This window comes from Ptychodera flava, chromosome 22 (genome assembly GCF_041260155.1).
Source record: "Ptychodera flava strain L36383 chromosome 22, AS_Pfla_20210202, whole genome shotgun sequence".
NCBI classification, from domain to species: domain Eukaryota; kingdom Metazoa; phylum Hemichordata; class Enteropneusta; family Ptychoderidae; genus Ptychodera; species Ptychodera flava.
The window spans coordinates 33,129,533-33,155,384 of record NC_091949.1 but is presented as its reverse complement, the minus strand read 5'-3'; the positions used below and the strand labels follow the sequence as shown (position 1 = coordinate 33,155,384).

Below are 25,852 nucleotides of genomic sequence, written 5' to 3'. Positions count from 1 at the left end.
ATTCAGTCTTTGGTATTTTCATACTTGGTAAAATCTATATAAATAAATATTGATTTTGAAATATTGATTGGGGTATATCAAGACAATTCGCGATTTAGGTGATTGACGCTGGCATGCGTGTCAAAGGTTAATATTAGCATATGGATGAGTAAATTCTAAGCAATGAGTGAATACAGGATTAGCCCTACAGGTGTGCAGCATTCACAATGTCACATGTCAGTTCTGAACAGGGTTCTGCACGAAACAGATTGGTCGTTCGATTCACAAGTTTTACGATAATTACACAAAATCTGTGAAAATGGACAGCTTTGCACCAGGAACCACCTTCGCATGACGTAAGTTGAAATTTGCAATTGTACCGGTATGTTATTTTTAATATCGTTTTCTTATTTGTATACAGGTCCATGATACAGGTGTTTGCCATGAATGATTTTAGAGCTGAATTTGAAATTCAGTCATTGATCCTGTTTTTATAATAGTACCCCGTCCATACAGTTTATCAGGAGTGGTCAATATAGGTATTATATTAGAGTCTGTTTAAGCTCGCCCAGACTGGCTGGTCTGAGGTTAGTCTGTTAATAAAGCCCGCCTAGACTACTGGCTGGTCTTAGGTAAAAAAATGAGGTACACAGGTCCTTTTCACAGAGAACTTAAATCTGGAACAAGTACTCACAGTTCTGTATCACTGCTACATTGTCTATATATATATATATATATATATATATATATATATATATATATATATATATATATATATATATATATATATAATATATATATATGGATGGATTAACGGACAGTGTACGTCATCTTTTATTGACAAGAGGTGTACATAATAGGCACATTCTTAACATGTTGCTGATGCCGTTTTAGCTTTGTTCTGCGTTTGTTTTGTTGTATTGTATCTTGTTATTTTTGGTATATTATGTATTTTTTTCTCTTCTTTTTGAAGGCTAAATAAATAAATAAATAATATATATATATATATATATATATATATATATATATATATATATATATATATATATATATATATATATATATATATATATATATGTTCTAGTGTTATATGTAAGAGTGTCGAGCTAGAAATCCTGTCACTCTATCTGAGGATTGCAAGATGAATGAAACTTAAGTAATAGATTTCATTACTTTGTACTTGAAGTAATCTGTTTATATATATTATATATATATATATATATATATATATATATATATATATATATATATATATATATATATATATATATATATATTAATAAGATGCTTCGCAGAACCTTGCTGAATGAAATCATTAGTTCCCAATTATGTTGTGTTAGAGCTTTGTGCGCTACCAAAATGATTGAGAAGCGGCAGATCCAAAATTGCTGAAGTGCATTGACATGATGGGTGTGAAGGTGAAATTCGTCGCCTACAGAGATATCCAGATAGAAAATGCATATTTTTCAACAGTTTTCTTTGTAAATTGTGAAGTTGGTTTGTGAGTCATTTTTGTCATGTTCACAGTGTTATATTTACAGTTACTACACAGTGTTATACACTGTGTAAGTAACTCTCGCCATAAACTGAACCTTGGCAATGGCGTCACTTGCATGTTTTTGCATATATCATGAACTAAATAGGGGTTTCCAGAGGGTTGTTTAAGTAAGCAGAGATTACAATGTGTAATATAGGACTTTATTATTCATAATCATAATTTATTGATAATTACAATTATAACAACAATTGGGTTTCCAGACGGTATTTACACAAAATGGACAACATCGTTTGTAAAAAAAAGGTTTTAATGTTCTGTAACATTCATATTAATAATTTAATAAATATTCATAATTGATTTTTGATAATAGTAGGAAAAATCATCACAAATAATGCCTAATCGATCTATGATTCCACCAGCCCAAAACATGAATGTCCCATGGCGACAGAGAAATCGACATTAACGTCACCTGATAGAAAATGTTTTACGCCAATTAAGATAAGCGATGCTCCTTATACGTCTCTCCAAAGAAAGCATGTAAAGTTCTGTCCCGGAAAATACTATTTTACTGGATAATTTTTCTGGTTGATGGAATTTGGTGGGGGGGGGGGGGGGGGGGGGGGGGCAGTACAGGCGATTAAAAGCACTGCGTGAAATCGCGAGATCTCCTGAGACTGCAGAAAAAAATCACATTTTTCGTGAAAAATATGAATTTTTAGCATCTAATTTGTGCACCTCCGTATTTTTGACCGTACAGAGAAGGCAGGGGCCAAAAACCGCATCCTTCTGTGATCTGGTATTTGAGAACGGCAGGCTGAAAAATCTTTGGCGACAGTGTGTAACCCGCGAACTTTTTATTATATTGTACTAACAATTTTATTTATCAAATTTCAACACCACCTAGTAAGTCCTGTCCATACAAATGACAGTGAAGATCTAAGGAAAATTTAGTTCTGTCTATCGATTGCAGGATACATGAAACCTAATCAACAATATACTTTATTTGCATTTTTAGCTACTATAGACTATAGTCTATAGAAGCTATTGGGATGGGTATCTGTCCAGCGTCTGGCGTCAGTCTGTATGTTTGTATGTATGTATGTAACGGTATGTATGTATGTATGTATGTATGTCCGTTTGTGTGGCGTCCATCCACTCAAATATGAGAACCGCAGTACTTACTGATTTGATATTTGTTGTGTAGATGAAAAATATGATTTTGACAAACAATTTTTTAAAATTTTTTAATGTTGTCGAAAATATGTAAATTAGCACCAAAAAAGGCGTTTTTTGTAAAAAATCTTCTTCTTTATAACCGCTGGTCAGACAGCTTTGTTATTTAGTATACAGGTCCCAAGGGATAACCCAACTTAGATTTGTTCAAATTGTGATAAAATATGCAAATCTGTATTTTTAAGGAATTTTTTTGTCATTTTTGGTCAAAACTTTATTTTATCAAAACCGCTTGTCTGACAGCTTTGATATTTGGTATACAGATTCCTGCAGATCAACTTAATATGATATATTGAATATATGATGAAATCTGCAATTTTGTATTTTTGGTGCAATTTTTGCCATTTTGGTCAAAATATTTGTTTCTCAAAAGTTACTCATCTGATAGCTTTGATATTTGGTATACAGGTTCCTAATATCTTAATGTAATATATTGAAATGATGATGAAATCATCAATTTTGTATTTTTGCAGCTAATTTTGCCATTTTTGGTCAGGCCATCCTTTAATGAGCTATCAAAGATATCCACCTTCTTCATCAATACATGTGTCACAAAAAGTTATTTTCTACATAACACAGCAGAGCTCTGTCAACTGTTGGGGCGCTTGTTTTTCAAAACCGCTAGTCAGCTTTAATATTTGGTTTACAGGTCCCTAGGATGACCTTAGTGAGATAATTTCATACAGTCAGGAAATACTTAATTTTGTATCCATGTCTATAGTAGCTTCAGGGACTTTGGCCCTATGTTTTTATATGAGAGAGAGAGAGAGAGCGAGATTATGCAGATAGATAGATAGATAGATAGATATGTATACACACACGCTTACAAATTAGCCTGTCCTTTCATGCAGATGCTTAGACTAAGTTTCAATTGTTTGTTCTTGAAGCTTTAGCATGGGGAAAGTTGTCTTGCATTCCTGTTGAAAATAAATTGTATGCACCAACTACATCTCAAAACTGGCACTTTGCTTTCCTATTGTGTTTGTCAGAAGATTTCAGATTGTGCATGTTGTGAATTATTTAAGTCATTATTTATGCTAAAATTGTACTCAAATGATAAATAGTGAAGATTTTTTGGCAGTTTAGGTTAGAGGCAATTTTGAATCAATTTCTCGCGTGTCTCCAAAGAATGAGTTTTTTTCAGATGCATCAAGGCTGGGTTTGGTTTTTTTTTTGGGGGGGGGGGCCATAAGATGCTATGACTTCGTTTGTATATATTTTTGCTGATTCATCCATTTTATATGAAATTTGCAGCATGGACACTCTGTCTCACAAATAATTTCAACATTGTGGTCCAGTCTACATATTCAGTGTAACTTAGACAATGTGTAATCTTACCATCAAATACACTAACAGTTGGAAACATGTGATAGTAACAATAACTTACATTAGGCCAAAAAAATAAAAAGTTTGTTTCTCATCCCCATGCGCGTTAGTTCAGACCCGCCGCGTCACCCCTTTTTTTCTGCTCAGGAGGAAATAAAATGAAAAAATAAAAAATAAACGCAAAAATAGGCGACGATAGTGCATAACACAGTGCTGTATAAAAGAGAACTGTAAACAAAATAACTGACACTAACATTCCATCCATAACTGTACACATATGTCACCATTATATTAAGCTGTCAAAACTCTGCATTGCTGCACTAAAAGTCAAACCACAGAACTGTTGCTGTACAAAAATACTAAAGCAACACTGCTTGGCATCTATCTGTGCGTACATTCCATGTTTTTTCATGCGTTCTTGTTGGTTGAAGAATAAATAAAAAAAAATTTGAGAGAAAAAAAAACCTGTCATCGCATCATTTTTGCAATATGTTTAGGATGAGAAACAAACATTTTATTTTTCTTGGCCGCCTTAGCAGTGTACCAAATGTGTAACTCGCTTACATGTGAGTTTATTTTAATTGTTGTTATACACTTAGAAGTGTGAGGGATCACAACCATTTTCAAATGATGATTACCACCAGGAAATTTGCAAAGATATGCTGTAACAAATCATAACTATTTGTTGTTCACCAAAACTATCATTCTAATTTCTCAAGCAATATTAATCATTGCATGTTTTATCAGCTGATGCTGGGAGGAAAAAATAGGAAAGCTGAAATCAATTACTTACATAATGATCACAGACTGTCATAATGGAAGACGTGGAGTAACTGATGAGAATAGAAGTAAACTAGGTATTGTCAGACGCAAGGATAAATTTCAAACATGTATATCTATCTCTTTATTGCATATACTCTGTGTTTTAATGATTTCTTTTATATATTTGGACTTTTCCTCTGTAAATTTTATGCTCAGGACAAATTTCACTGTATCTGTGTTATGGAGTGATCAAAATATAGCTCATCCGTTCAGGATGCATCACCCCTGCTTCTAGTGGAATCACCCACTACAGTTAAGGTATTGTTTCCAGGGGGTATTACAGGTCACATGATGAGTGTAAACAATAGGTACCTATATACTGTGTGTGTGTCATGTGTGTGCAGGCAGCAAGCAGCCGAGTATTGTAGTGCTGTGAAACAGATATCCCACTCACATACTATGACACCATGCTTCAACATAGTGCTTGCACTGTCCTTTTGGTTGTAGTCTTGCTTTGCCAAGCTAGTATCTCAGAATCCTCAATGTCTCAAGGAGTCAGTATTTTTCCAAGGCTGATTATGGCAATTGTGCCGAAGAAGCATATCAAGAGTTAGTGAGAGCGAAACTCCGTCAGCCCGACCCAGAAACCAAAATGAACGTGGTGAGTTTATCAGTGTGAATTTTTCGGATCTTTTGTACAGGAGTAGATGAACCAAACTGTAGAAGGTAAATGACTTGAAGCTGATAGGGTTTGACAAAGGATGTTTTCATATCTGGCAAAGGTATACCGTAGTTACATAACAATCAATATGGAGAGGGTGTGTATGGCTGTATATAGCAGTACATGGCATGCGTGTAATAACAAACAACTGCCGGTGTCATTTTAATATTTCACCTCTTTTTCAACAGACTATGTCATGTTGCTCAAAGTTAACTAGGTCACATATGCTGTCCGTTTCTCCTCTCATAAGTCGTAGATTTCTGTCCTTTTTTTCTTTTTTGTCAAGATCTTGTTCTCTCACTGTGGGAGTGTAATCAGTGTCTTGTGATATGTTCATTGTTTATGACTTGTTTTGTTATACCTTACACTATAGCTATGCTGTCCTAGGCTTTATTTATTTCACTGTATAATAGATCAGCAGTTGAAATCTGGTCTGAAAACTCTAACGAAACAAATAATGAAGTACATAAATGTATGTTTAAACCATATATGCATGGAAGTAGCCTAGTATCTAAAGCAGAGTCTTTGGCCTTGGAGTTTTTTTGTCTCCGCCACATTCTGAAGGCCAAAAAAATTCTGTTTAGGGACTGAACTAACATGGGAACTGGTTTAATAACTAAAGGATTAATGAAACTAAATAGTCTAGAACCTCTAGGCAGTTTTTTGGGTACGATATGTTTTGAAGATGTTATCAGCTATACCACATAATGGCAGTTTATGATCGTTCAGAATGCGAGAGTAGTTGGAAGTGATGATTATGCCTATGGCACATTACTGCACCTTAGGTTAGAATCAGTGTGCCTGCTGTCACATGTCATGACGTAGTGAAAACCCCTGACTCATTGAAATTACAAGTCATTTGACGCATAACTGACACAGCTGTAAAAAGCCTGTCAATGTAAAGAAATGCTCAGTTGATTCATAATTTACAAATAGATAACATGCAATACGTCATTTCTATTAGTTTCGGTGTGATAATATGTGCAGGGTTAATAACCTGTGTGAATTAGAACCCAAAATATGATTGCAAAATAAATTATTACCAACAAAGATGGTGCAAGAGAGCTTCTTTGTTCACACATTTTAGTTGTGTAATACATGGATCTGAGACTTGTTTGTGTGTTTATACTGCATGTGTCCTTGCTCATTGTTTTGCTATGTTGATTCAATGTATCTTTAATCATAACGCATAGATGTCTTCAAGGATGTGGCAGAGCTTTTATAGGTATTGTATTTAGTGTTGTAAAGCTTAGATATATCTGGAAAGATATCTGGGAGGAGGGTTATAATTTTTCTGATTGTTTTGCTTTACTGTTTTTTTCAGACACAGTTTAATAGTGAAGTCTTCCCTTGAATAAAGCTTTTTAGAAATCTGTATGTTTTTGCCCAAATACATGAAAACTTTTAAGTGCATTCATTGTTCTTTGTGTTATGTAGGTCATTTCCCCCACACTCATCATGACCTGAGTTCAATTAGTCTAGAACATTCTCAAGGTCACTGCCCTTGATGACCTCACAACCTTGAATTCAATTAGTCATGTTTGGAATGTTCTGGAAAGTTGATTAGTTGTGTAAGGGAGATAATTTTAGAACAGTAATTAGCATGTCAATAAAAGTTCTAGATTGTTCTTATATGCCTTTATAAAAGGGACGTGCACAGCTTCCAGTCAGACTTTTGGGATCGTGTCTCTTGTGTGTTACTAAACTCCAGCAGTAGTCATTCTCAAGACTTTTCAAGACCTTCACTGTCAACGCTGGATTTATACTGTGGACTTTGTGCAACTTCAAGCCTGCAAGCCAAAGGACTGTTCATTCATCCGACAGACTGTTACAACTCTGAGACTGGAGCTTTGCCGTCCCAGCTGAGATAAGTAGTCTGTACACTTTTAAAGCTTGTACTCTGTCCCTGACTTAGCAATTAGTTTTATTTTCATAATAAATTTGTTTAAACGGAAACTGCTGAGTTCACCCTTTTGTTCGTTTTCTCTGCACGTAACAAATTGGGGGCTTGTCCGGGATACGAACATTTTGAGCCGTTTGACAACATTTTGCCAGCCTTTTTAAAACTACTGTATACTGTGAACTCAGCGAAATTTAATCATGGCGGAATTTAAACCAGAGGAAATGGATGACCTTGATCAGGACACATTTGATTCCCTCAGAAAAGACGACCTCATTGCACTGGCCAATTTCCTTAAAGTAGAAGTCAAAAGATCTATGCGCAAGAGGGAAATACAGTACCGTATTGCCAAACATCTAGTTGATTTAGGCCAATTTGAGGAATCCACCCTGAAAGATTATGAGCCCGAGTCTACCTCTGAACTCAGAAAATTAGAATTAGAAATGCAGACAAATTTGGAGATCAAGAAACTAGAATTACAAATGGAAAAAGAGAGACAGGCATTAGAAAAAGAAAAAATACAAATGCAATTAGAAATGGAGAAAGACAGAGAGAGAAAGATAGGCAGGAAAGATTAGAAATGAAACGTTTAGAGCTTGGACAGTCAGGAAAATTCTTCCCTTCGGACAAGTTTGACATCACTAAGCATTTCAGGTTAGTTCCCCCTTTCCAAGAAAAGGATGTTGATAAATATTTCCTTCATTTTGAGAAAATTGCTCAGAGTCTGAGTTGGCCTAAGGAGTCCTGGTCTATGCTTTTGCAGAGTGCTTTGGTGGGTAAAGCCAGAGAAATTTACATTCAGTTGTCAGTAGAGCAGGCTTCAGATTATGATTCTGTGAAGGAATTAATTCTCAAGGGTTATGAGTTGGTGCCTGAAGCTTACCGTCAGAAATTTAGGGATTGTGAGAAGGTAAAGGATCAAACTTATGTTGAATTTGCTCGAACAAAAGAACAACTGTTTGATCGTTGGTGTTCTTCTGAAAAGGTTAGTCAGAATTATGACAAATTACGACAACTTGTTTTGATTGAGGAATTTAAAAGGTGCATCCGGAGTGACATCAAGACGTTTATCAATGAACAAAAGGCAGATACATTGGAGGTTGCTGCACGTTTGGCCGATGATTATTCATTGACCCATAAATCTTCATTTCTCAGCAAACCATCCCAGTCTTTTCCATACAGAAACAATGCAGGTAAATTTAACTCCTCCTTTTCATCCAAGAATTTTCAAAGGACAGTAGGAAATCAAATGACAACAGTTCACAAAATTCAAGTAACACTCCCACATCATCAGATCCCAAGTCTCAATCTCCTTCTGACAAACAGTTGGTACACTTTCTTGTAATTATTGTAAGAAAGACGGCCATTTAATGTCAGAGTGTTTCAAATTGAAAAGAAAACGTGAAGGTCAAAGTGGTCAAAGTGGATCTAAGCCAACCGGCTTTATTTCTTCATCAACTCAATTAGAGTCTAATAATGTGTGCAACACATTTTCTGAGGTTAAACCCCTCTCGTCCCCAATTAATGAGGTCAAGGTCAATTCTTCTCAAGATAGCATTATGGGTATTTTCGAGCCATTTATTCATAATGGTTTTATATCACTTTCTAGTGATTTCTCTTCCGCTACCCCTGTCAAAATTTTAAGAGATACCGGGGCTTCCCAGTCTCTTTTGTTGGCAGATACCCTGCCGTTTTCTGAAAAGTCATTTTCAGGTTCTAAAGTTCTTATTAAGGGGTAGATTGTAATGACTACATTCCTGTTCCTCTCCATAATGTCTATTTGTCTTCGGACTTTGTTTCTGGACCTGTGGCTTTAGGTATTAGGCCTTTTTTGCCTTTTGAAGGGATTCACCTTCTTCTTGGAAACGACCTTGCTGGGGACAAGGTCATTACTAATCCACTTGTGACTGATAATCCTAGTTTAGATCAGGATCCGGAGCCAATTGAACAAGAGATACCCGATTTATTTCCTTCATGTGCCATTACTCGAGCCATGTCAAAGAAAACTTCCGAGAATCAAATACTCTCAAAAATAATGTCACAGATGTTGACTTAAATGACACCTTTCTCAGTCAGGTGTTTGACACGGATCATTCCGTTATCCCTCGTGGATTTGAAACTTCCAGTAAAACTTCTGCGACCAAAGTCAGACATTTTCTAGATCAAATCTCATTGCAGAACAACACAAAGACCCAGATATTTTGTCTTTGTTTGACAGGGTAGATGATGAAGATAAAACTTCAGATAGCTCTGTTTCCTATTATACAAAATCTGGTATTCTCATGCGTAAATGGAGACCTCCAGATGTTTTGGTTGATGACGATTGGGCTATAAAACATCAAATTGTGGTTCCAAAGCCTACCATGCTGAAATATTGCGCCTAGCCCATGAAACCCCCTGGGCTGGTCACTTAGGGGTCAGGAAAACTTATCACAAAATTCTCAGTCACTTTTATTGGCCTAATCTCAGGCAGGATGTAGCACATTTCTGTAAAACTTGTCACACATGTCAAATGGTAGGAAAGCCAAATCAGACCATTCCAAAGGCCCCTTTACAGCCAATTCCTGCATTTCAAGAACCATTTAGTAGGATACTAATAGACTGTGTTGGGCCCTACCAAAAACAAGATCAGGAAATGAGTATATGTTGACAATTATGTGTACATCAACTCGGTTCCCAGAAGCCATACCACTGAGAAACATAAAGACAAAGACTATAGTGAGAGCTTTAGTCAAATTTTTCACTTTATTTGGCCTCCCTAAATGTGTCCAGTCCGATCAAGGCTCCAACTTTATGTCTGGAATTTTTCAACAAGTAATGGATCAGCTAGGCATTAAACAGTATAGGTCATCCGCCTATCATCCAGAAAGTCAGGGTGCTCTTGAGCGATTTCATCAAACTTTGAAAAACATGATTAGGACCTACTGTTTTGACACAGAGAAGCAGTGGGATGAAGGAATTCATTTTCTGCTCTTTGCTGTTAGAGAGTCAATTCAGGAGTCTCTTGGTTTTAGCCCATTTGAGCTTGTATTTGGACATACAGTCCGTGGCCCACTTAAGCTCGTTAAGAGAAATTCCTATCAGACGATGATGATTGTCTGAATATTTTGCAATATGTGTCAGATTTTCGTACAAAACTCTCTAAAGCATGTGAATTAGCCAGAGAAAATCTTGAGTCATCTCAGCAGTCAATGAAAACCAGATATGATAAAAGCACCTCAAAACGGAAGTTTGAACCAGGTCAAAAAGTTCTTGTTCTACTTCCAATTCCTGGCAAACCACTCCATGCTCGTTACTTTGGGCCATATCTAATGATAAGAAATTGAGTGATTTAAATTACATCATAATACACCTGACAGGCGAAAACAAAAACAGCTATGTCACATAAATATGCTTAAGCCATATTTGGATAGGGATAATCCTACTATAACTCAGCCTGTCAGTGCAGTCAGTTCAAACCATTATGAAGATAGTGATACTGAAACTGACTTGAGTGAAAATACTCTAAACTCAAAGCTGGGCTCGGTCAAGCTTCAGAACTCAGAAATCCTGGAGAAGCTGGAGTCTACAAAGTTGGCACACCTCCAGCCAGAACAACAACAACAGGTAAAAGAACTGCTCCACGAATATAAACACCTATTTCAAGATGTTCCCAACGAGGACAAACGTCATCTATCACGACGTTGATGTTGGGGACAGTAAGCCTGTAAAACAACATCCATACAGACTGAATCCAACAAAAGCGAAATATCTCCAGGAAGAAGTCAAATACCTGCTGGACAATGACTTTATTGAACCCAGTAAAAGTAACTGGAGTTCGCCGTGCATACTTGTTCCCAAATCAGACCACAGTTATCGTATGTGCACGGACTTTAGGAAGGTCAACACTTTAACAAAGACAGACACTTTCCCAATCCCGAGGATTGATGACTGCATCGACCGAGTGGGAAAAAGCCAAGTATGTGACAAATTTGATCTACTGAAGGGATTTTGGCAAGTCCCTCTGACGGATCGTGCTCGTGAAATATCCGCCTTTGTTACACCAGACGGATTGTTCCAGTACAAGGTGATGCCATTTGGAATGAAGAACTCTCCGGCAACGTTCCAACGGATGATCAACGACGTCATATCCGGGCTAGACGGGTGTGCAGCTTACGTTGACGACGTCGTCCTGTATACTGACACCTGGGAGGAACACATCAAGCTCATGCGGAAGTTCTTTGAGAGACTGAGTAAAGCAATGTTGACTATCAACCTTGCCAAATCTGAGTTTGGTTGGGCGAGGGTGATTTACCTCGGACATACTGTAGGACAGGGTGAGGTAAAACCTGTTGATGCCAAAATCAGTGCCATTTCAAGTTTTCCCATACCAAACTGCAAACGACAACTGATGCGCTTTCTCGGTATGGCTGGTTACTACAGAAAATTCTGTCCAAATTTCTCCACAATTACTGAGCCTTTTGACTAACTTACTTAAAAAGAAAGTAAAGTTTGTTTGGTCAGAGCAATGCCAACAGGCATTTGATACACTTAAAGCCATACTGCAAAGTGCCCCAGTGTTGTCTGCACCAGATTTCACTTTGCCATTCAAATTAGCTGTGGATGCTAGTGATACGGCTGCTGGTGCTGTTTTATTGCAAGAGGATAGTCATGGTGTAGATCATCCTGTTTGCTATTTTTCACGCAAATTTAACAAATCCCAGAGAAACTACTCTACAATTGAAAAAGAGTGTTTATCTTTGATATTAGCTTTACAGCATTTTGAAGTTTATGTTACTTCTTCAAATCAGCCAATAGTGGTTTATATTGATCACAACCCTCTTGTTTTTCTGCAGAAATTTAAAGGCAAAAATCAGAGATTGCTAAGATGGAGTTTAATGTTACAGGAGTTTAATCTTGATATTAGACATATCAAAGGCAGAGACAATTTAATTGCAGACTGTCTCTCTCGTATTTAGAGTTTATTGTTGTTCACTTTCAAGAAATTTTATTGTTGTTCACTTTCAAGAAACTTTACTTTAGAGTAAAACAAAATTTGAGTACTTAAATCCTTTTCAAGATTACATTTGTAAAAGAAAGATTTTTCATTGAAAAATTTTCTTTTTTTTGAAGAGGGGGTGTGTTATGTAGGTCATTTCCCCCACACTCATCATGACCTGAGTTCAATTAGTCTAGAACATTCTCAAGGTCACTGCCCTTGATGACCTCACAACCTTGAATTCAATTAGTCATGTTTGGAATGTTCTGGAAAGTTGATTAGTTGTGTAAGGGAGATAATTTTAGAACAGTAATTAGCATGTCAATAAAAGTTCTAGATTGTTCTTATATGCCTTTATAAAAGGGACGTGCACAGCTTCAGTCAGACTTTTGGGATCGTGTCTCTTGTGTGTTACTAAACTCCAGCAGTAGTCATTCTCAAGACTTTTCAAGACCTTCACTGTCAACGCTGGATTTATACTGTGGACTTTGTGCAACTTCAAGCCTGCAAGCCAAAGGACTGTTCATTCATCCAACTGACTGTTACAACTCTGAGACTGGAGCTTTGCCGTCCCAGCTGAGATAAGTAGTCTGTACACTTTTAAAGCTTGTACTCTGTCCCTAACTTAGCAATTAGTTTTATTTTCATAATAAATTTTGTTTAAACGGAAACTGCTGAGTTCACCCTTTTGTTCGTTTTCTCTGCACGTAACATTTGTCACAGTTGCTAGTGAACTCTAGGCATTATTTCTGTGTGGTCATTCAATGTCACATTATGCATACCATGTGCTTAATGTGATGAAGAAAAAATTAATTTCTTTTTCCATATACATATTAATACCAGAGGTTTTGTCTATGTATACATGTTTTGTTCATGTTTTCAGTCGAAATCAAAGGACTGATTGCCAGTTAGGTAATACAATACTGATTCAGACCACCAAGCAGGCTGCACAGTGGCTAGCTTCTGATTTTTACACTCACAGTGTTAGAAAGCTGAGGACAATGCTAGAAAGCTGAGCAGCTTTCAGGAAGTGTTAATCTTTCATACAGATTGAAAAATTTATTCAGGAAAGCAAGCATTACAACACAACCCTTGGAAGGTAATTTCTGCAAAACTTTGGTATTGCAGAACAATGTATTTGAGCTTCATGCTGGATTAGGAAAAAACTGTTTATGGAAATAGTCACATTGTATATTGAATAAGGGTCTTTTGCTCACATACTTTTAAGGTGATCTTCTAATGTTGCTAAAGGCACTTTTAATGGTAATAGGTCCAACTCTGCCCTAGCAAATCATTATGATGTTACAGAAGTCCAATCAGCTGAACTGTTGGTTATTTCTTGTTTTTGAACCTTTGATGTAAAAAAGTCCTTATTTACCAGTGCTTTCTCACCAACTATGATAAAACTAGAATTAATATATAGTTGACAATCAATAGTTTTGCAGAAAAATGAAAAAAGAATGGGTTAAAATCAGTCTTGAAAAATTGTTCATCTCATAAAAATATGACATGTTTACTCCTACACACCCCTGGATAATCTTTTTGATGTGACTAAAACTCTATCAGACTTGGTTGGTTTGAGTGTGCATATACATTGTAGACACTTAAAACTTTGTCACATCATTTGCAGTGATATCAATGAGATTAAAGTATCGAAGTTAGGTCTGTCTTTCCTTATCAACAAAAGACCCATCTTCACCGTAAATTCCTTGCAATGTTACCAGCCAATAATAAAATGTCAGCTTCAGGCCCATAAAAATATTGATGGCAATATTGCATAAGAGCATTTTTCAGTTTATGACATCTCAATCTGCTATTTTATTGCCTTCCAGACTGAACTGATCACAAGTAAAGGGTTTCCATGTGAAGATCACTATGTACACACCGAAGATGGATACATCTTGTCAATGCAAAGAATTCCACACGGTCGGAAAAATGCCTTCTATAATGGTATGTAAGTTGCAAATCACAGCGTGTCTGTAATATTCATTCAGCTAAATTTAGCCAACCTATACTACATGAGGTCAATTTTCATGTTTTGTTATTTTGAGATTATATTATGAAGTTCTAACATACTGACCACAGCTTGGCTGTAATATTCATGCTGCTAGAAAGGTTCATTAACGTCTTAGTAATGTCAACACTAACTATTTTTGGGACAGTAAACAAATTGTCATTAATTTGTTCCTGTTTTCAACTCAAATAAATACAGTCAACTCCGAACAATACAGTTATGTCCAAATTATGTGTGTTGTAATTTTGTATATTGGAAATGCTCAAAGTCCAATGATTACATAGAGATTAATTTTATGTTTTACATGCACAGGCTACCATGACATTTTTACAATGTTATTTTTCTCATACTGCCATAAAAGTTCTACTCATACAAAATCTTTAACTGATAGATGTAATTGACAGCAATCCATATAAATAAGTTACTTTACTGTACAGACACTGAGTAATGGAAGGCTGGCAATGGGTTTGTAATCCATGTGGATAATATTAGAATTTCATTTTCGATCTAATCAAAAGTAATCCGTGGCAAAATGATGTGCAGAACAATGGTTATGTAATAATCACCAACCTTACTTCAGTAATTTAGATCACATGATTTCCTTGTGACTGTCACCTGATAGTCATCTCACCAGCATGCAGGATGTTAATGTGGATTATGTTAGAATTTCATTTTCGATCTAATCAAAAGTTATCTGTGGCAAAATGATGTACAGAACAATAATTACGTAATAATTACCTACTTCAGTAATTTAAATCACATGGTTGTGACTGGTGACTGTCACCTGATAGTCATCTTACCACATGCATGCAGGATGTTGTCTTAATTATATGAAGGCATAGAAATGCATAAAGTCTTTTCAAGCTTGGCAAAATAAAGTCACAGCAACAAGCAGTAATCTATACCATGAAGTAACATATTTTTTGTTTTTTTAACTTATTTTTGGGTGACTTATTTTCTCACCAGCAGTTGCACCCCTCCCTGGTCCCCGTCCTAAGATACACCCCCTATCACTGGACGTAAATCCTACCATAAATTTGCACACAAAACAGAGGTTAACCAAAGTTACATGATCAAAGGAGTACAAGTTGTTTTGATGTAAACATGATTTGTCTTTGGCAAACTGTAATTGGAGCATAATTCTGTACATTGCTATTGGTATATTATTCCCCTTTTCCTGTATAGCATTTCTGATATTTTAGTTTTGATTAGCGATGGTTAGATTTTCTCCGAGTCTGTGGGCTGTAATTTACTGTATAAACACATTTCATCAAAATTTGTCTTGATTTAATTTTGCATGAGTGATGTGAGCATGTTCAGATATAAATGATTGTGAAATATCTGCATGATTGAGTATTGGTGAGTATAAACCTATACCTGGCCAAAGCACATATCGGCAAAGGAAGCAAAAGATAAAAATGTTTATACGAATAGGAGACAAGGAATGACTGAATTGGTTGTAAATCTTTATGGAAACATCAAAAACAAAAATAAATTGTCAAATGACTAGTTGGCTTATCTAAGCAATCGTGGGAGTTTTGTGAGAGGTCAGTTGTGTAAAATTAATAATTCATTTCTTTTTTATTCAGATTCCAGACCAGTAGTGTACTTACAGCATGGCCTGCTTGGTGATGCCACCAATTTTCTGACAAACTTGGTAGATCAAAGTCTAGGTTATATCCTGGCTGATGCCGGCTATGATGTTTGGTTGGGCAATTGCAGAGGGACGACATACAGCAAAAATCACATCAGTCTCTCTCCAGAAAGAAAGGAATTCTGGGAATTCAGGTCAGACCAATGGTATTGCATTTGTAGCGGAAGTTACCTGCATAACATAAGGGATTTCAGTTTGAAATTTTCCTAAAAAATCAAAATAATTTTGTAGAATTATACATTGTGATTTGATTGATCCAAAATGCTAACATTTATATTAATACCATACTCGGTTGTGTTAAGGTAATGTGCCTCAAAAGTGAAAATGAAAGACCATTCTCTTTCTAAATCAAGAATAAAAGTCAGGGGTCAGCATGCAGTTGTTTACAAGAGAAACAAATTACATTGACTGATATTTTCAAATTGGCCACCATCTCTGTGTTAACTCTATGGAGAAAAATAAACTTTCCTACTTTCAAAAAACTAAGACGATGGAAATTTTTCTTACTCTAAGAGCTTTAAAATGAGCCTCCCACAAGTGGTAGATCAGAAAAGAATTGTAGAAATTTGAGAGTCTGAACAGCTATCCCTGAGGCACAGTCTGTCTTGAGGTTTCAAGTCTTATGACATTTTTAAATTTCTACATGTTGAAACTTTTGCAGACATTCTATCTTCCTTTTATTCAGGGTTAAGATGATACATTCATGATAAGCTGCAACCTATTTATATTATTAAGGAAATATGCCATCTCGATCAGATTAAGTAAGCGTGTCAGTTGTGTATACAGCTTATATCAGAAAAGACTCACTCAAAAGTTTTTTCTAGTAATAAAAAAGTGATATGAAAGTCAAAGTCTTTCTCATACAGTATGTGGTTGTATCATACTCACAGCAATACTGGATGTCTCAAAGTTTTATGTCATGTTCACTGGACAAAATTCTTTTTTATTTATTTATTTATTTATTTTATTTATTAAATTTATGACGAAACAGACAAACAAAAACCAACAGAGCAAGAACAGATGTAGACTGCAAGATCCCTCACTTGAGAACACTCCCTACGCTCCCCTCCTCTACGTAGAGAGTGATCTTGAGCGACGGATCTTCCAGTCTAGAACAGATGAAAACTATAATCAAAATGAATAACAAATGCACACAATACCAGTAGTCTTAAGCAAGTTATAACATCATATCCAGGCTACATAAGAGTATGCATGTGTTATTGTTCAAGTAACTTTTTATCCAAGCACTAAAGATAGTGTTTGAGATAGCACAACAAGTCAAGTACATTGGTTTTGTCATATATGTTAGCTGATAGGGTAACATTAATTCTCACACTGTGGCTATCATTGAAAGAACCATATAAGTTGTAAGTACTACTTTGAAAGGAGTTTTGAAAGATTTCTTACAGATTAAGGAATAGATATTTGATTGTTTTGAGATAAACATTATCATACTGATAATTTTTTTTTTTTAATTTCAGTTGGGATGAGATGGCAAAGTATGACCTGCCAGCGTTTATCAACTATGCCCTGAATGTGAGTGGCCAATCACAGCTCTACTACATCGGTCATTCTCAAGGTACCACCATAGCCTTTGCAGCGTTTTCACAGAACAGAGAACTTGGCAAGAAAGTGAAGCTATTTACAGCATTGGCACCAGTGGCGACAGTTGGTTACAATGAAAGTCCTATTAGATTTCTGGCTGATGAAAATATCTACAAAGGAATTGAGGTGAGCAGATGACAATAACTCCCAAGGCTTGCTACAACCAAATTGTTCCATACGTGCCAAGTTGGTCAGTGTTGCAATGATCAAATGACACATAACCAAACAGTGTCAACTTTGCCTTGATGTAGATTGGAAAATATGTTGCTTGGGGGCACTTTGTACATCTGATTTCATGGGGCACCCTCAAGTGACAGATCTTTAGTTTGGTCTCACTCCCACTTGGGACTTGGATATGCATTAAATTGAGCAAAGGGACTTAAACGTGAAGAAACATTTTTGAAAGTCTTGAATTCACGTAGTACTTTTCTGAAATCCTTGTGTCACTCAGGAAGTCAAATGTTAAATGTTGACAGGATAGTAAAACACAATGCACAGTAATCAATTGATGTACATGTAGACTATATTTTCATAAAATTTTACCTAAATGACAGGTAATAAGTATTTTAGAGTCAGAACGACATACGTAAATATTTGGAAAAATGGCCATCATGTAATCATATAATGGCATAGTGATCACTGGTGTATGGTAAAAATTGTATGTCCAAAAGACTCTTGAAAATAGCACACTGAATATGTTATCTGTACTCCCTGTTGATTGTATTTATTTATAATTCTGTGTTTTTCAAATCATATCAGGTTATACTAAATACCCTTGGAATACATGAATTCTTACCGCACAGCAAGCTGATCGAGTATATTGGAAATGCTGTATGTGGAAAGAAAGAAACTGTCATCATCTGTGAGGTAGCCATCTTACTGATTGGCGGGTTTGACTGCAATCGCATGAATGCATCTAGGGTGCCTGTCTATGTCAGCCATACACCTGCTGGTACCTCAGTACAGAATATGGCCCATTGGTCCCAGGTGAGTGGCATTGTTTGCTTTTGTCGGTACAAAGTCTTGTTTTTAGGGCAAATGGGTGCCAATGCCATAGTCAGCCTGTGTGCATCATGTACATGCCATTTATGCTGATCAAAAAAGAGCATAACAGACTGTCATACGCGACATAATTATACACCTACTGCCGTAACCTATGGGAGTTTGACCGTCCAATAACTTTCCGTATTGTGTATAGTACGCGGAGTCCCAAATACGGGAGACGCGCGACGCTATGAGTGTACTGCTGTACCATGTGTGACTGGGAAGTTCTATTTTAAGGTGTAATATGCAAATTTTCAGGGATTTGTAGCAATTTTATTTCAACAATCGCGCGCGCTCCACTCAAATGGCGCGTGCCGCATCCCTCAAAATTTACCATAGAATTAGTTTATACAGACGATTAATGGAGGGCGATGTATAATAATAAGGTTATACACAAAATACGGCCCTGTATGGACGAGGGCTCAGTGAGTGACGTATTGGACTCGCCTTCAGCACGTCCAATACATCACTCACTGAGCCCTCGTCCATACAGGGCCGTATTTTGTGAATAACCCTACATTATAAACATTATCCTTTTTCTCATCAGAGAAAACGTGTACTGTCATGTACTAAACCCTTACCATTCTAGCTTGGTTGCAAAACTTTCATTTTAAAATCTGCTTTACAATATTCTGTCACTGCTACATAATACTTTGGATTCAATATTACCTATGATGTTAAATAATATCTGCCCATGAGTAACAAACATGAACCGTAATTCATTCAAGGTTCTTTAAGGACTGAGGAATGCCCTTTACACAAAATATATCAAGGGTTGTTACACATTCTATAAAAGTCACTGGTTGTTAAACTTTAAAACTTACACTGATGGAAGAAATTTCTGAGTGTTCTTAGTATTTTTTTACTTTACCATTTGATAGGAGAGCCACTTATAGTTTTTGCCAAAACATTCTCCTTCCCACCCAAGTCATCTGCAGGCCAGGTACATTTTTGTTATGAGTATGTTCTGCAGTACATATGGCATCATATCATCTTGGCAGACTTCTCCAAAGCATTGCCATCACCAAGAAATCAGCTTTCTGGCTTTGTAGTATCTGGATTTCAAAGCAGCACTGCTCACTTTGTGCAAAATGAGACGGCTAGAATGGCTAACTCTCTATTTGTGATACTCTATAAAGACATCACACATTTTATTCAGTAATTCTTCTTCATAAGCAACTTTGAACTGCTAGCTGCCATGTTGTAACTTTCAACATGAACAATGTGTAACTTGAAACAGAATATTAATGTGCATTTTGGATCATAAGCTACAACCAAAGACCCTATAAACACAGAGTTGATGGGGGGGGGGGGGGGGGGGGGGGGGATTGCTTCAACAATAATTCATAGCCATGAACTTGATATTTTTCATTTCTGTGTGTAAGATAGCACAGCCAATCAAGAAAGTAAGGTACCTTGGTATTCATGTTTGTCTTAAAATTGACTTGGCTGTGAATTTCCTGTGTTATTTTCACTGTGTTTCAATAATTCAGACATGCTTTCCCTCATAGACTCACATTTCATATGAACAGCGCCCTCTGTGTCAAGTTCGGATAAAAACATGACATTTGTTGCTACCTGTTTCTTTGTGGCTGTAAAAGGAAATTTATGAAATATCTACACCCAAGTAGCACTTCAGATTAATATGGATAATAGCATGACAGCCATTTATGAAAGAGACATACTTTACTGTACTAATGCTGCATGTACAGATAAACTTTTCGCAAATCTCAAACTGAAGGGTCCAACATTTGAGGACGTTCCATATTCAAAAGAGGAGTTAAGTGTGATTGCGCGGCACCCTCACACAAAGTGCCTTCCAGTCTATGCAATGCATACAGTTCAGCAGGTGTTGATGGATCACACAGACAACTACCCGATAACATAAAACATATTTTGCCCTTTCAGATTGATCACAGAGAATAGTGAAAAAATACTGAGGAATTTTCATGGAAGGTTACGGTATCATCATTTTATAACTACGTTGATGATAAAAATGACTTCATTATGTTGTTTTATTTCAGATGATCAAGTCTGGTAAATTTCAAATGTATGATTACGGCATATTTGGCAACATAAAACACTACAACAGGGTAAGTTTCAGTAGATTATCCACTTGGTCGTTTAGTGAATATTAACCCAGTTTAAAATTCCCATGTGGCTACAACTCACAACTACAACTGTGAAGGGCCAGAACCTGTAACTTTTGTTGAATTTGTCATTATTTTTGTATTGTAATGTCAATGGAAGTTCTTGTTCTACTCCCCAAAGCATGTTTAAAGGGAAGTGGTCGTTGGAACTGCGCATGTGCAACTATATATAGATGCATCATGTCAAAATTCAAATTTTACGATGTACATTAAGACCAACATGTTTTAACTTTCATCAATCGCCAACGTAGCTTGGATACAGTGTTTATATTGGTCGTAGATGTCCCTAGCGACCTTTGAGCGCTGTTCCGATGACCACCGCCCTTTAATCACATGCTATTTAGCTTGTCAACACAGCATCTATACATGTAAAATGCACCCTTATTGTTTTCATTTGAATTCTACTCAAGACCAGAATTCACTTGTTAATAACAACAATGCAGTCTACACATGTACAGGCTGAGTTGATAAGCTGAATACCATGTATTTCAACTTACTTTGGAGAGAAGAACAAGAAACTGTAGTTTACAGCATCAACAAAAATAGTGAAAAAAACCATCAAAAATTTAAGCTACTGGCCCTTTAAATTAAATTGAAAGCAAATCTAACTGTCAACCAACTTTCATCTGTAACTCACAAGTTCCATCAGATTTGATGAGTCATCTATTCTATACATCACTGCATTGGATCTCCATGGAAAAGTTAACAACATACACATCCTGTTGTACGTTGCTTTAAATTAGAATGCACTTCGGCGATAGATATTCGGACACAGAAGCTTTCACAATATCCGTACGCGGCATGTCTGGAGTGAAAATAGAGGAGTTTCAGCTACTTTGTTTGTCTGCTTCAAACAATGTCTGGCTAGAATTACACTGTCATACACATGTAGATGCTGCCCCTCTAGATATTCCTTTGTACCCACAGTTTTTAAGTACATTTGTCTGGTATTTTCATGGAAAATCAGTATGGTGAATCCAATGTGCAGAGAAATTTGGTTAGGGAATAAACTTATATGACATAGGTATTGGTACACGTAGGCCCATGGATCTGATCAGAGAACGGGACAGTATCTATATCATGCAGGTTAGTTAGTATTATATGGGTATGCAATTTTTCACGGTGTTTGGTTTTCATGTTGTACACCACATCAGGTAGAGTTGCTGAATTCTAAGAAGGCCACCACAACTGTCACAGGTGACTTAACATAACAATAGTGTTTGAATACACTCACCTCGTATATCATAGGTAGTGATCTTTCAAAATAAAAAGGTCAACAGTTTTTGCAAAATCATGCAACTTGCCATATCAAACATATTCTTTGGATTATTCTGGGGGTTGGGATTTAAGCAGTGTGAGTCATCTAGCATGTCAATTATAACATCCTGTGGTTTATCTTTGTTTTGCAAAAAACACTGAAAATGACCACATTTTGGCGAGTTACAGCAAGTGTATGGTATTCATCACACCTCCATTACATGGAAGTGTGGCTGTACACCCGTAGCTGTACAGACATTGAATTCAATTTATGAAATTCCTGCTGATATTTTAGAGGTATAGACTTTTCTTCAGCCATGCTTGGTCAAACTTTTTCAGATTTTTACCTTCTTCTTATCTTTATGCTATAAAATAATGGCATCATGATATCAAGAACATCTGGAAACACAGCTTCTGGCATTATCGTTTGTTGAAGGGAAAACAATCATCATTGCCATGGTAATAGTTACACAAAATTTCATAAAAAAACTCTTTCTGGTGATATTCCAAATTATTGTCTGATTTATGTAGGGCACTTTCTAACCTTAAGACTTTTGTACCAAAGCTGTGACAGTGCGACATGATATTAGTCTGGATATGCAGACTTTTAAGTGTATGCTATTGAGGAAAGTAAATAGTGCATGAAAAGAGCATGCTGCTACTTTGACACAACCAGCCTTTGTTGTGATGGAAACCTTATTTGCACAATGTCAAAGGTCAAGGTCACAGGGTCAGAGCGGAAGGTCTGTACTTCCTATTTCAAAAGGTCTTAAAATATGAGTCAGATTAGGTTTCTGGTGATCACTGGTGAAAAAATAAAATCCTTGTATAATCAGAGCAATACAGACGGGTATTTTTTTGCTTTTACTGTAAAGTTATGTTAACAAAAGAGAATAGTTTGTTCAGGATTATGGAAATCATGAGAAAAACAGTCTGCAATATTCATGCTAGGCTTGGTATACTAAGTTTCAATACTGTTCTGTACTTCTCCTTCTTCTTTCCCATTTTCATTTTACGTAATGTCAGAGTTTTGTCATTATGTTTATTTATTCAACAACAGCCCCATACCTATCTTGTTAAGTTCTCTCAAACGGGAGTGCGTATCGTTTAATTGTGCCTTGAAGTGGACACCGTGTGAGTTTCAACATTGAAATAGACACCATGTGCAGTGGTAGAATAAATGCTGCTTAGTAATTCCAAACTATCTGTGCCACTGTCTCAGAACTCTCTCAGTGCAGAATCGAGTAATTCTTGAACGTTCAGCTTGCACATGCCAAAACCAGACATCACCAATTCCAAAGCATAATAGAACATTCATATTCATGACATGCATTGATAGATAAATCATGTAAAAGGCTGGATGACCTCTTGACCTCTATTTTCGATACATAAACAGGTAAAGACAGACATTTCTCAGCCTGTCCATAGCAACATCTAACAGTCTCTGTACAGTCCTTAGGAAAAAAGTCAATTTTAAATTTATTGACTTGAGCATGTGAAGTAGCTCCAAATCTGTAAACAACAAGAGGTTGGTTTGTTTTCACTTTCATATCCTACATATATTTGCAACCAGAAGGCAGCAACATGGAATGAAAGTCATGTAAATACCATGGCAACAACCAATCAGATGCAGAGGAAAAAAAAAATTCTGAATTGAATAAATCATTTACATATTTGTTTCAGTTTGTGGCTCCTGTATATGATGTCAGGAAGATGAAAGTTCCAGTGGCAGTGTTTTCCGGAGACTGGGATGCTCTGGCTGATCCCAAGGATGTGGAACTGCTCATCCCGAAACTGAAAAGTCTAGTTTATTCCAGAAGCATCCCAAAGTTTGATCACATTGATTTTATATGGGCTGTGGACGCAGCCACCGTTCTGTATAAAGATGTGATCAAATTATTACAGAAGTACTAGTGACAATGACATTGAACCAGAGGTGTGAAGCGCACTCAAGGTACTTAAGATGTGAAGATGCCATGTCCAAAAAGTAATGTCTTGAATCGTGTGTGTTGATTAATAATCACTGAATCACAGTCTTCGCCAAAGACAGGGTCTTTTCCTTCAAACAGATTAAATTTATGATTTTATGAAACCCTTGTGTGCCAAATCTGCAATTCATGGAAATTTATATGCCTTGCAAAAATGATACAATGCAGGTGTTTGTTCTAAATTTTTAAAAATATTTATGGTGAAATGGAAATTTGCTTGTCAATGGAAATTTATGAACTTCAAAACAGATTTAAGTGACACACAGCCATTTTTTCTGCAGAATGTTGGCAAAACATGACTGCATTCTGAAGATCTCAAAGTAATTCAGATACGGATGTATTTCTTTGATCATTTATAAAGAATCCTACGCACATGTCTAAGATTTACACACTATGTGACGGATGACTTTGCATTTTATGATGACATTGTACGTGAAAATCTCACACAGATGATTGTACTTGTACTTGGCTCAGTATACTGTATGAATATGTGAATTTGTGACTTTTACAAAGCTTCAATTGTCTGCAAGTCATTCAGCTCATTAGTTATGACATGTCATGCAGACTTGGTAAATATACAGTAGATGATGGGCTCATTTACTGCATTGCCTTCCTTTTTGACATGACCATGTAGTACAGACTTCAGTAAAGTCTGACTTGTAACAGACGAAATGTGAATTGAACTTTGACCCTCACTTCAATGTATGTAGGTTCAACCACCATATTGAAAACCATGGGGATGTACCAAATTGTGGTGATGAAAAGGTAACCTATACACCCCTGATTTCCTGTAAACAGTTCCAAAATACCATTGATAACAATGGGTTTCCGCCAAACCATGGTGGTGAACAGCATTGAAAAACACAAAAAGAAATAATCAAGGAAACGACAACCATTTGCCAGATACTGCCTCTTGCAAAACACAATGAATATTTCTCACCTTTTTTAATATGTCAAGTCACTCTGTGTAATCAGGAAACAGATTTTAATGACTTTATCAATATCTCTCAGGTATTAACAAACAAACAAACAAACAAACCAAAACTTTAATACACACCAGAACTATATAGATTTCTAGTCTTTATGAATTTTATATCAAGATTATAGTTCCATTACATTACAAAGTTTTTACAATGTAATACTTATTTACATCAGAAATTTACATATTTTTATTCAAGATCATGCAATAAATAAAAAATATATTGAAAGGAAATCTTTACCGCTTGTCTTCCGACTATCATTTCAGTTTACCTCTATTTATGGAAGTATGTTGAGCATTTTGATAACCATATTCAACATAAGGGCCCATGTTCAGCCCAGGAACTTTGATTTTTCAGTATTTTTGGAGAATGGGAAATGATTTTGAAATCAGTGTGTGTAAGTCTCATTCATTGTACATTTTTTGTTGTGTTGATAGATCTCATCATATTTGATGGCCCCTGTTAAAGGGATGCCTGTTTTGTACATGACATAAAACAAATGTGATGACATATTTTGAGCAAGGTAGTGTATGTCACAATTTCTGCTTTCTTTTCACTGACCATCACTGCAGTGAAACCCATCATTTTCAAAACATCTCATTAATTGAACCAGGTAACCGCTCAGCCCAATTTCTATAGAAAATGACGTGCTGTGGACCCTTGGTGCTTACAAGGATAAATGTATGTTGCAATGGTTAAGTATTGCTGTTTGACAGTGAAACAATTTTTATCATACTTTTTCTGTCATCAGATATAGTTCATG

At 36.2% G+C, this 25,852-nt stretch overlaps 1 protein-coding gene across 2 annotated transcripts; it reads left to right on the top strand.

The window, feature by feature from the left end:
* Positions 1 to 132: 132 nt before the first annotated feature.
* Positions 133 to 25,322, top strand: LOC139123226 (gastric triacylglycerol lipase-like). 2 transcript variants are annotated; one of them, XM_070689344.1, is made up of 7 exons: positions 133 to 335; positions 14,230 to 14,347; positions 16,001 to 16,199; positions 17,547 to 17,796; positions 18,430 to 18,657; positions 20,739 to 20,807; positions 23,805 to 25,322. In XM_070689344.1, exons 2-7 carry the CDS (start codon positions 14,305 to 14,307, stop codon positions 24,033 to 24,035), a joined length of 1,020 nt encoding a protein of 339 aa, XP_070545445.1. In that variant the 5' UTR covers positions 133 to 335; positions 14,230 to 14,304; the 3' UTR covers positions 24,036 to 25,322. The 2 variants fall into 2 exon arrangements, with proteins under 2 accessions (XP_070545445.1, XP_070545444.1); XM_070689343.1 differs by lacking the exon at positions 133 to 335 and adding an exon at positions 5,153 to 5,459.
* The last annotated feature ends 530 nt before the right edge of the window (positions 25,323 to 25,852 follow it).